This window comes from Sabethes cyaneus, chromosome 3 (genome assembly GCF_943734655.1).
Source record: "Sabethes cyaneus chromosome 3, idSabCyanKW18_F2, whole genome shotgun sequence".
Lineage (NCBI taxonomy): Eukaryota > Metazoa > Arthropoda > Insecta > Diptera > Culicidae > Sabethes > Sabethes cyaneus.
In genome coordinates, this window is record NC_071355.1 from 196,279,153 (window position 1) to 196,290,598 (window position 11,446).

Here is an 11,446-nt window from a genome sequence, read left to right on the forward strand (position 1 = left end):
GTCAATCAAAACCACTGAGATATCACAGAGAAAACTTACTAAATGCTTTAGATAAAACAAAACTATTCTAGCCGATAATTACGACGACACTACCACTGTTTAACCATCCTGCCGTCCATCATTTACCTCCCGAATCGATGTTAAATTTAAGTTTTCAAAGGCATCCCGTTGTGATCTATAATAATACCGAAAGCATCGGAAAATCATGTGCAAATTCTTCATCAAAAGCAAACGCAAACAAGACAAGACCGAACAACCGGAAAAACATCAACTTTCATCTGCATCACAACTTACGAACGTTTCGCTTAGGTAAATTTTCGCTAGGGATAGGAATTTATTTGTAGACACAGAACGCATTCCAGCTGAATCTTCTTTTCCCCAAATCCCTCGATTCTGAATGGTAATTGATAGTATATTTCACGACACGCCTTGTACAAAGCCCATCTATCGCCTAATGTTTAGTTTAGAACTATTCGTTTTACTGAGTTTTACCGATTGAACAGCATGGCAAGCACGCACCATACACACTTTATGATTTATTTTTATTTCAATCGCACGATCCATTTCTTAAAGCTTTGAACGCACACCTAGTGGTGTATACATTACAATATGCATTTGATTTTGTTTTGTCTTTATTTGCCATGCCCGTAAGTGATGGTAAGGAAAATATAGAATTTATGTGATCAGGACAAAAATAGTAATAATAGAAAACAGACGAAGGACAAATGTTTGGAGATTTGAACAGAGTCTTTAGATGGCCAGATAGTATACGCGTTGCCGGTCAGTTTGCATCCTCCTGGAAGGGAGATGCCCAAAAGAATGGAACAAAGAATAATAAGAAAAAAAACAACAGTGGACACAGTAAAAACATACAACGGTAAACATATTTTTAGTGATATTTAAATGCCTGTACATACAACTTTATGTAAGAGATTTTTTTTAAGAATATCCCGTTTGTGTTTTATTCTATAGTTGATAGAAGTTCCGAAAACCCCGGTCTCAACCAGTGTTTGGTAGATGGTCAACTTCATGGTGCAGAGACTCCACTGGACTGAAGCGTCTTCCAGCGTTTAAAATATACACTATTTTTTTGCCATAATGCGTCTTCATATTTTTCTGCTGGTGCCATTGCCGGTAGTTCCGGTGCCGCTCAATCCGAATTCTTGTAGAGCCTCTTCTCTCCATGTATTGCATGTATTTTACCTTTGACATATTGATGCAAACCCAACTCAATCGACGTCAGCCTTTAGTTTAATACAGTGGGAGCGCAATAAAGTTCTCGTTTTGTGGTTACAAATGAATTCAAAATATTACCCATCGTCAGCTACAACTCTTCCCTATCTTTCTGGTAGGGCTCGAAAACCACTACGGTACAGGTCTTTCCCGCTACCCACGAATCAAGCAATTTTTTAATGCCTCCGTATGAGCGGAACTGCCAATTCGCCAGACCATGTGCAATCGAATGGAACAAGTAACAATCGGCGACGCAATATCTGGGGATAATGGCGGGTCAAGTAGAGCTTTTCATTTAGGTGATTCCAAGTAGTTTTTTTTAACGGGATTGGCAATGTGAGCCGAGTGTTTTCAAGTTCTAGAACAAAAATGGTTGGGCCTCTGTTCGTGTTGTGATCGTTTTTCGTGCAGTGTTCGGTCGCATGAATTGGACAGGACACAGGACCATTCCCCTGTGACGGTTTCATTTCGGAATAAATAATATTGACCTGCTCTCTTCAAATCTCCGCAGTTTAGTCTGCTACGCGCCTGTCTTTGCTGTTCCATGTTAGTTTCATTATGGCATTCTCAACTTGCTTGCACTCGTCCTCAAACCATCATTCCTTCTTTCGTTACAGAGACGTCGTTCTTAATCTAATGCCGCTACGACAGAGATCCCTCCAGCTATCTTCAAGAGTACATAGTCGCTCTTTATTTGGCAGTGCTGCCTCAGCTGCTACGAGTATTGGATAGCATGAGTAGTTGCTCTATGTCGGGTAAAAGCACTCAATTTCATCTCGTGATATACATTGTTCATAGCTTTGAGCGCTTACATACCTCAGCTTTCCAGAATCGGGTGCTATGCTACAACACAGAGGATGGTCAGAAATGCGTTCCAATCACCGCAGGGGTTACGCAAGGTTCCATAATGGGCCCGGTGTTGTGGAACGTCATGTTTGACGAGGAGTTGCAGCTAAAGTTCCCGGTATGGATTGTGATTGTCGGTTCTACGGACGACATCACCTTGGAAGTCCACGGTGAATCTATCAGAGAGGTTGCGTTAACGGCTGCCCACTCTATAAGCTTTGTTGAAGATTGGATACGCTCCAAATAACTGGAGCTAGCGCTTCATAAAACGCAGGTTATCGTTGCAGTAAGGAAATAACAGCGTCAGGGACTGCACTATTTCGTCAACACGGTCCTTAAAACTCCTGGGAGTCATCGACGACAAGCTCAAGTTCGGAGCCACGTCGACTACACACTTAACAAAAAGCACCGAATTCGGTAAAATTTTACCGAAATCTAAACAGCGAAACGTTCGGTACAAATTTCGATGGTGCCAATCGACGTTTACAGATCATTGGTAATGTTTGGTGCGATAAAAAATTTTACCGAACGTTCAGCTGTTTAGATTTCGGTAAATTTTACCGAATCGTTTAAGTGTGTATGCCTGCAAGAAGGCTTCTATTTCGGCATTGTCTCTTATGATGTCTAATAGCTCTGCGGTATATGGCAGCAAGCGAAGTTTTATTAGCCAACGTGGTCCAGTACATAATTAGGTATGGCGGGCCGGTGTGGTCATCGACGTTAGGAACCAAAGGCAACCTTGGTAAGCTGGAAAGTTCCTATCGTATCATGTGTTTGCTTGTGGCGAGTGCGTGTCGCACAGTTTACCATGACGCAATCTGCGTCTTAGCGGGTATGATGCCTATTGGTGTAGAAGACGTAGAGTGCTTCAACCAATGTGGAACTAGAGGCATACGGAGTACCACAAGATCGGCCTCAATAACCACATGACAGCGGGCATGGTCTGATTTCACAAAAGGTCGGTGGACACATCGACTTATCCCGGAAGTACCCGGGCACCACGGCGAAGTCATCTTCCACCTGACACAGATTCTGTCAGGGCATGGTTGTTTTAGACACACAAGATCCTGCACAAGATCGGGCATACGCAGTACCCGCGTGTCCCAAATACGTGGATGTAGAGGAAACTGCAGAACATACTTTTTTCATATGCCCTCGTTTCGCGGACGCGAGAAGCAACATGATGGCAGTGAGCGGACAGGACACTACTCCGAATAACCTAGTCCAAAGGATGTGTTATAGCTCGGATGTCTGGACAGTGGTCAATGCGACTGCTACCCAGATTGTACTTGAGCAATAAAACCGCTGGCGAGCCGATCAACGGTGAGTTAACAGCTTAGCTACCATAATCCAGTAGTTATCTAATAGGGTGCGTTAAGTACAATAGCCCCTCCCTGAAGTAATACCGATAAGGTGCCAGGAAGGATTGAGGCTGCAGACTCGAGTAGGGTTTTAGTGGGTCGGGATCCTCACGCCCCATTAGGGGGATCGGGATACTCAACCCCACACTACCTGAGTTGTCTTCCCAGGTGTCTGATAGTACCGTATCCTCTCAGGTGCTTAACAGATTTCCCTACGCGTAAAAAATACTGCAGTTTGGCAGAGGTCCGGATATGTATTCATCCTGCGATACGTTCGAACACTGAATATGCCAGAGAATAATTTTTGTCGATAAGTAGTAGTCAATTTGATTTTCTGTGTTGGTCAGGTGATATCATAATGGTTTTATAGCTATCGTGACAGGTCATCGGCAGTATAGAACTTGGATGGCTCGTGCTGTTTCAAGTAATTGTTTCCAGTCGATTCGATCTTGGATTGCTGATCACCACACCTTAGAAATCGCAAAGCACTTTCGACCTGGTAGAGTCATTTAGCACGTTAAGCCCCTTTGTTCCTGGTACCGATCGATGGTGTTGTCGAAGAGAACCGTTTTCGTTCTTACGACGCGTGTGTTCGATTCAGTTCCACTTACGTTCTCGAATTTCGGTTGCTATCGGCCATTGATGACATCGACGATGGAGTTCCTCGTTGGATATCCAGTTGTCAGGCCACCAGGCACGAATGATATATCGCAGGCCGAGCCGTAACATGACATTGTGGCGCCCTTTTGGTGGAAACCTAATTTGGTGTCTCCTCCCTCTATCGGAGTTCCTTCCAGATTTATTACTTTTTTCGTATACGCCCCTTATCCAATACTTAGATACACTCAACGTATGCATTGAAAAAATGAACTGATTTCGGATGGCGGTAAGAATTTAAGACGGATTTAAGATAAATTTGTTTCATTGAATTATCCCTTGTAATTTACAAGGGATAATTCAATGAAACAAATTTGTCTTAAATCCCACGTTAGTAAGCCCTGCCATGTGGCTTTACAGCTGTTCACTGGAATCTTCGCTATGACCAATTAAAAAATGGGCGTCGACATATTATTCAACTCTTTCGTGATCTTGGTGACCAGGTCCTTCTCCGTTTTGGCTACAAAATTATTTATCTTTATCTTCAGTCGGTTCATCTGCTCTAGTGATCTCTTGGCTTGGATCTGCTCTAGTGATCTAGTGGGCTAAGGCCAGGTCCGGCCAAAAGGCCATATTCTTTGCGCGATATTTTTTTTGTGAAGGTGACAATTTCCGGTAGGTACTTTATACTGTATCTTCGTATCTCCTCGTTCACCGTAAACCACGAACGAAACTACAGCAGCTTTAGCTGATGCATTCTCGCTGATCGCCACCCTCAGAAAGATTTTCTTCGGAAACTTGGCCTAGAAGATATACTCGACGTCATCACTTACCTTTTTCCTGAAATTAAATAAAAAAGAAACTTCGAATTTTTCGAACTAGTACCAAAACAGACACTGATGAAGCTTGCAAGTTGTAGGCGAAATACGTATCTGTCGCGAATAAATATAAATAGTTTTCTTTTTATTCAAGTTCAGGTTTCGTATTCTACTAAGACGCTGCAAAAACTTCAGTCACTCACTCCTTTGCCAGTCGTTGCGTCCAGCGTCAAGTAGTTTTCGTCGCCCATTATGACCACGAGATCGTGCTTCGCCGGAAAGATGTTTTTCACCGCTGCACCTTCTGTCGTTTTCTGGGCGATTGCTTGCTACTCAGACACGGCCACCTCCGACTGACACTTCCGCATACAAATGTCCATTTTAACCAAGTACTTTTTCACCGTTTAGCCGGTTGCTCCGACCTACCGTCCCAAGACGCGGAACGATGAAACAACCTTGCTCTCACTCTTCACCTTTAGCTTCTGCTGCACGGTCGCGCAACACTATCGGCTTCCGTTCGGTGCTTCCGTCTTTCTCGCGGAAGAAGATGTTGTGAATGTCAGATTGCCTCTAATCAGCGGATATGAAGTGCTTCACCATGTCAAAATTCTTCGTTACGGGGTGGAACTGACAGTACGAACAAACCATCGAGCGTAGTTCGACGGCAGGGTTGCCACATGCACAGATTATTCTGTGTTAAACAGATATTTGAAAGAAATTACGTGTACAGAATCTGTATGCACAGAATACAGATTTTCACCAATTACACAGATTAAACAGATTTTTGAGCTTTTACATGAGAGTGAAAGAGACGGAAATAGTCAGCAAAATGACTCTCCGTCTCTTTCACTCTCATTGTTTTGCATTGGACAGATTTTTGCACAGATATTTTTCCTCGCTGTACAGACGGCCAGATTTTTTCAACAAAAAACACAGAATTTTATGTGGCATCCCTGTTCGACGGTGTTCACCATGGCTGCTGCATGTAAACAAGTGATAACGTGACATAAAAAATCCCTAAAATCAGTATGACTTTTTAATCCATATGTTATTGCTAATGCTTTACTGAAATGCAGACCAGTCTGGTCAACCGCACGCTACGGTGCTGATTGCAGGCAGCGATTAATGCAGTTTTTGCATTGTATCCGTTGAGCCACACCACGGTTTGTTGGTGTACAGCAATACGGACTTGACGTTTGAGCCGAATTGCTGTTTTCGTATGTAGAGTGATTTGGTTTGAGCGCCAAATATTGCGCAGAGCTGCAAAGGCATCCCTGGCCTTTTTGATAAGTGTGACTATATCTGTCTTGCTATCACCTTCGGGCGTTGTCTGGCTTCCAAGATATTGAAAGGCTTCCACTTGCTCAATCTGTTGTCCCGCTACTGTAAAGTTGGCAGCATTGTCAGACCGGCTGCATGGAAGTTCTCGGAGTGGTCAACTAACTTGCTCTGCATATCGATTCGGCATTTTGCGAGCCAGAAAATGTCGTTGGCTGGGTCGAGATCATTTTGCTGCTAAATTGTTAGAGGATTCCAAGACAATGCTCGATTTGGTCTACTGTCAATTGCACCAATAACTCTCATCCATAACGATAAGATACAGCAGCGGTGATAATATGCAGCCCTGTCTCACACCAGAAGTAACCCCTATAGGGTCGGACAACACGCCATATGCGTTGAATTGAGCTTAGCTTATCTGGAACTCCTCTATGCCTATGTGCTCCACAGATGTTTTCATGGTTGAGTCGGTCGAACGCCTTTTCGAAATTAACAAACATGAGCAGAAGAGAAATTCGTTGATCTGCTCCAATATAATGCAGCGTGCTGTGATGTGATCTAAACATGATCGGACAGCAACGCCAGCTACCGCATTCAGTTAGGTCTTCGTTTTTTGTCCTATATGCTCTCTTGCGATTCAGTCCACAGAAAAAGCTGTGGGTTCCGTTATATCGCTGAAAAGCTCATGCATTGTCAGGACAAAGATGGGTCAATTTTGAGCATCTCGGCTGAAATACAGTCAATCTCTGGCGCTTTGTTGGATTTCATACTTTTGATGGCTGCTACAATTTCATTCAGTGGGATGCCTCAAAGTCACCACGATTGATGCGAAGATCTATTGGCGTTATGGGCTGCTGGTTTTGTTGGTCTCTGACATAGGATATATGACTACAAAGAGTCGTTCAAAATGTTCAGTCGATCGCTTAAGCTGATCTGTACGATGAGTCAGTAGCTGACCAGCTCTGTCCTTTAGCGTCATCTTAGTATTCATTGTGGCACCACTTAGGCGGTGAAAACTATCGTACAACAAACAGATATCGCCATTGACGGCGGTGTATTCTCCTTCGTTGGCTAGGATTTTAGTCCGTACCTTCTTGTCACGCCTACAAGCTCATTTAACAGCCCTCTCCGGTTCGGTGTATTGTTGACGGCCAGCTGTCTTAGGCACTCTGGTTCGCTTACGCAATGCTGGCATTCGCATTTCTCCGCTCGTCGATCATCGTCCAAGCTTCATCCGAAATCTACTCCCTTTACCCGCTGTGAAGGCGTTCTTGATGCCGATCCATTGTTCTTCGATGGTTCCACCAAGTGGCAAATCCGAGACTCGGGATCAAAGTTGTTCGACAAAGCCCCTTTTCACATCAGGATTCTCCAAACGAAGCACATCGTAACGACACCCAACTTTCTCCTCCCGGCGCTGGATACGTGAGTCGCGCAAGCGTAGGTGATGGCAACAATCGCGGCGCTGCGCTTGTTGTGTACATCAAAAAGGCTCCTTCTTCACTTTTGGCTGATGCAAATGTGGTCAATTTGGTTTTTTGTTCAGCCGTCGCGGAAAACCCGCTTGCCCTTATGTGTTGGTCTATGGCGGAAGAGCGATCCACCAATGATCATGTAGTTATTACCACAAAATTCCGTAAACAGCCCCCCATTGTCACTCATCTCTTCTAGGTCACGGCGTCTCATGACGCTTTAAAGATCGCGTTGAAGTTGCTCAAGTGGATTTGGATGCCCCTCTTTGGAATTTTTTCAACCACACTGTTTAGCCGGTTGTAGAAACTCTCTTTCTTCTGCAAGTCGGCAGCACCTGTTGGCTTATAGTACTGGATTACATGAAGGTTTCTTCGTGTTCTGAATCTGGCAATGATTATTCTTTTATTTCAGCTCCCGCTTCATCAGAGCTGCATGTGCCCCTGGGCTCACAAAGAATCCGACTCCGCTTTCTCGAGTAGCTTTTTCACCTCGTGTGTCAGAGTAGAGCAAAACTAGCCCGAATGATGTCTTGTGTTCTCTAGTACCCGCCCTCGCTCCCGGATCTCGCTCAGCCCAAAGGTAGAGAAATATGCATGCTGGTTATTGTCGAGGCGATACGGCTTGAACTGAAGTCACAAATTACACGTGCACGTATTGCCTATATATGGGCGTATCACTAGTCGCCTCGTCTACCGAGCGCAAAAGCCTCAATTAAAACATTAGGCGAGTTTGTTGGCTGTGAGACTGCTAGCAGCCAGCAAACTCGCCTAGTGTTACTATCAAGGCTTGAAGATGAAAATAAGCCGCAATATATAATTGACATTGCCACATTGAGTCTAACATAACGAACTTGTCTGCAACATGAAAAAACCTCATAGAAATAAATTGCTAAATGCGACAATTTCATTTATTGACAAAAATATATTATTTCCTTGCCTGATCATAATTTTCTACATACCACTGGACCGCCTGCTTAATGGCAGTATCGAAATCAGTAAACTGAAAATCGGGACGTAGTTTCCGTAGCTTCGCATTGGATGCTGTCTTCTTGTACTGCCCATCGGCATAACTGGCATCGAATACCAGTTTGCCTTTAAATTCGAAAGCCTTTGCGATTGATTCCGCCAGCTGGGCAATGGAAACCTCAGCTTCCTCGTCTACGGAGAGAATGATAGGAGCAACGCTAGTGTAGCTACGGAGCACCCAAATGATTAGCTTCGCTAGATCCTTCGAGTATATGAACTGCCGAAGCGGTTTTCCAGTACCGTACACCGGAAAGACTTTCTCCTCTTGCGGTGTCTAAAATAGTTGGTGATGCTATTAAAAACTGACTAACACTGACTAATTTGATGTACTAACTTCAAGGTCCTTCAAATAGATGATCTCATGCAACCGATGAATCATACCGGGAATCACATGACTGACACCGGGTGTAAAGTTGTCGTGCGGTCCAAAAACGTTGCAAGGAACAACGGAAGTGAACAGATCCCCATACTGATCGTGATAGGAACGATTTGTGATATCAATCAACCGTTTAGCGTAGCTGTACCCGTAATTGGAGTCATGAGGAGGTCCGTTGTGAATCTTTGAATAGAGAGCAGGTCAACAATCAAATCAATCGCATCAACAATGAGATGCTTTTTACCATAGTTTCATCGATAGGATACGGAGTTTTGTCTGGAAAAATACACGTAGATAAGCACGAAACGGCCTTCGCTTTGAATTCATGGCACAGAAGCAGTACGTTGTCGTTCATTTGCATGTTCTTCCTAAGAAAATCCAAGTTATTGCCCATGTTGTGGTATAATCCGCCTACCATAGCGGCCAGATGTATCACATGTGTTGGTTTGTGCTTTTCAAACAAGGCTCGAGTTGATTCTAGATTGCTGTAAAAAATTGCAAAAAGGAATACCCTTTTTGAAAAATCCAAATATTCGTGGAACAATAAAAAAATAGTACCCAGTTTGAAAAACTCGCCTTTTAGTCTTCTCATCATGAAGCATCAATAAACCAAGAAACCATACAATAATAGGTACTTACGTTAGGTCAGCATCCTTGGATCCAACGAATACCCATTCCTCATTTTTCGGCTTTTCATCGCTGATAACCATTTCAATCGCTTTTCCAACCAGCCCGGTCCCACCGGTTACCAGTACCGTTTGACTCATTGTTGTTAAAATGCTTGGTTTTTCAATTGACCAATTTGATCAGGCCTAATTAAATCACAGTTTATGGTGCTAATAAGATTATGAATGAATTTTATCAACTTCATTAGCGTTATAGGCCTTATAAGCCCAACTGATGATGATGACGGCAGTGTTACCAGGTCGATTGCCCATTTTCCCGCTGCCCAGAGGTTGATTTCCCGCTGAAATCCCGCTGTCTAGAGTCTATTTCCCGCTAGAAATCCCGCTGACCCAAAAGTCATATTATTCCTTCGTTTCTGGTGCAGAATATTCATTTCTGTAAGGCTTGCATTTGAAATCAAGATGATCTGCTGAAATTGAGAGGTTGCAATTAAATGAACATTATGCAAATTTGCTGCATTCATGTTGACGAAGCTTCAGGAAACAGAAAAAGAAGTATCTTGTTATCCCTCATATAATGACAATTTACTACGACATTTCGCAAGAATAATCTTATCTTTAATCTTATCTTTCCTTAATCTTATAATTAAGGAGTCTAAGAACACATGCGAAAATTTCGAAAAAAGCTTTAGCACAAATTCTCTTTCTGTGTCTAGCTATGATAAAAATAATGCAAAATTTCAGCAAAGCTGGCAAATGGTTATGGTTTTTGGTGACAAAAGAAGATATGTTTCAATCTTTATAAGCAGCCCAAATTCAAAAATATCTGAAAAGCGCATCGGCTCTTTGTTCTCGCTGATATTTTGTTTTAGTAAAAATGTACCGATTTGTCTTTTAGACTTAGGGTTTATCGGCTCATCAGCCGATTTTTTTTGGTTTTGTTATCATTCAAATGCTGCGGTATATAGCAAATTATGATGTATATATGTACATAAGTTGTTTGTGTTGTTTTGTTTGCAATTCATGAATCAGTTAGATTTTGCCATTGGCAACGAATTAGTTTGTGGAAAAATTAGGAATACGCAAAACGGATTGGCTTGGTGGTCTTCTTGTTCAGTAAGTTCTAATGAGTATTTGTCAGAACTGATCCCATTCTAGGCAAAAATTACGGAGTTTTCTAATCAGCAGGATATACTGAACCATCTGCCAATGCATGAGCAGACATTAGGCTGTCAATAAACGAAGTTTTTTGCTGTCAACCTCTCTGTCAGCACTCTTCTTGCCTGCCAAATATCGCTAAATCGAGATCCCGCTAAAATCCCGCTGAGTTATTTAAGAAAACCGCTAGATTCCCGCTAGCCGCTGTTTGGTTATTAAGTCCCGCTATCCGGCTTGAAATCCCGCTAAATCTAGCGGGAAAACCGCTGATCTGGCATCGCTGGATGACGGTCGGGTGTTTTGTTGACGACTGCAGTTATTTGCTGTCAGTGTCACTTGCTGTGAACGTCACAGAAAGGGAGAATAAAATAGAAACTGAAAGATAGATTCTGCGGTGTGGCCGGTATACAAAGCATAATCGTTCGTAACGCTTGCTTTTTGCCATGCCGTAAAGTACAAGTTGTGGTTTGAGTCTTTGCTGTAAAGTTTTAAAAACTTACCTATAGACAGCGCTGTGATAAAATATTTTCAGGTTAATCACCAAAGGCACCACACAAATTCATAAGTACTCAAATCGAAACACATGCAATATTTAACAAAACTACTGCGAGAAATAGTTTACAAATACGCTGTAAATAACGAGTGAAATTTAATT

The 11,446-nt window shown here is 42.8% G+C and overlaps 1 protein-coding gene across 1 annotated transcript; it reads right to left on the reverse strand.

The window, feature by feature from the left end:
- Positions 1 to 8,513: 8,513 nt before the first annotated feature.
- On the reverse strand, positions 8,514 to 9,906 carry LOC128742956 (probable GDP-L-fucose synthase). The gene is made up of 4 exons (XM_053839455.1): positions 9,647 to 9,906; positions 9,252 to 9,492; positions 8,966 to 9,190; positions 8,514 to 8,905 (listed from the first exon to the last, which is right to left on the reverse strand). The coding sequence occupies exons 1-4, from the start codon at positions 9,772 to 9,774 to the stop codon at positions 8,531 to 8,533; spliced, it is 969 nt and encodes a 322-aa protein (XP_053695430.1). The 5' UTR covers positions 9,775 to 9,906; the 3' UTR covers positions 8,514 to 8,530.
- Positions 9,907 to 11,446: the final 1,540 nt, after the last annotated feature.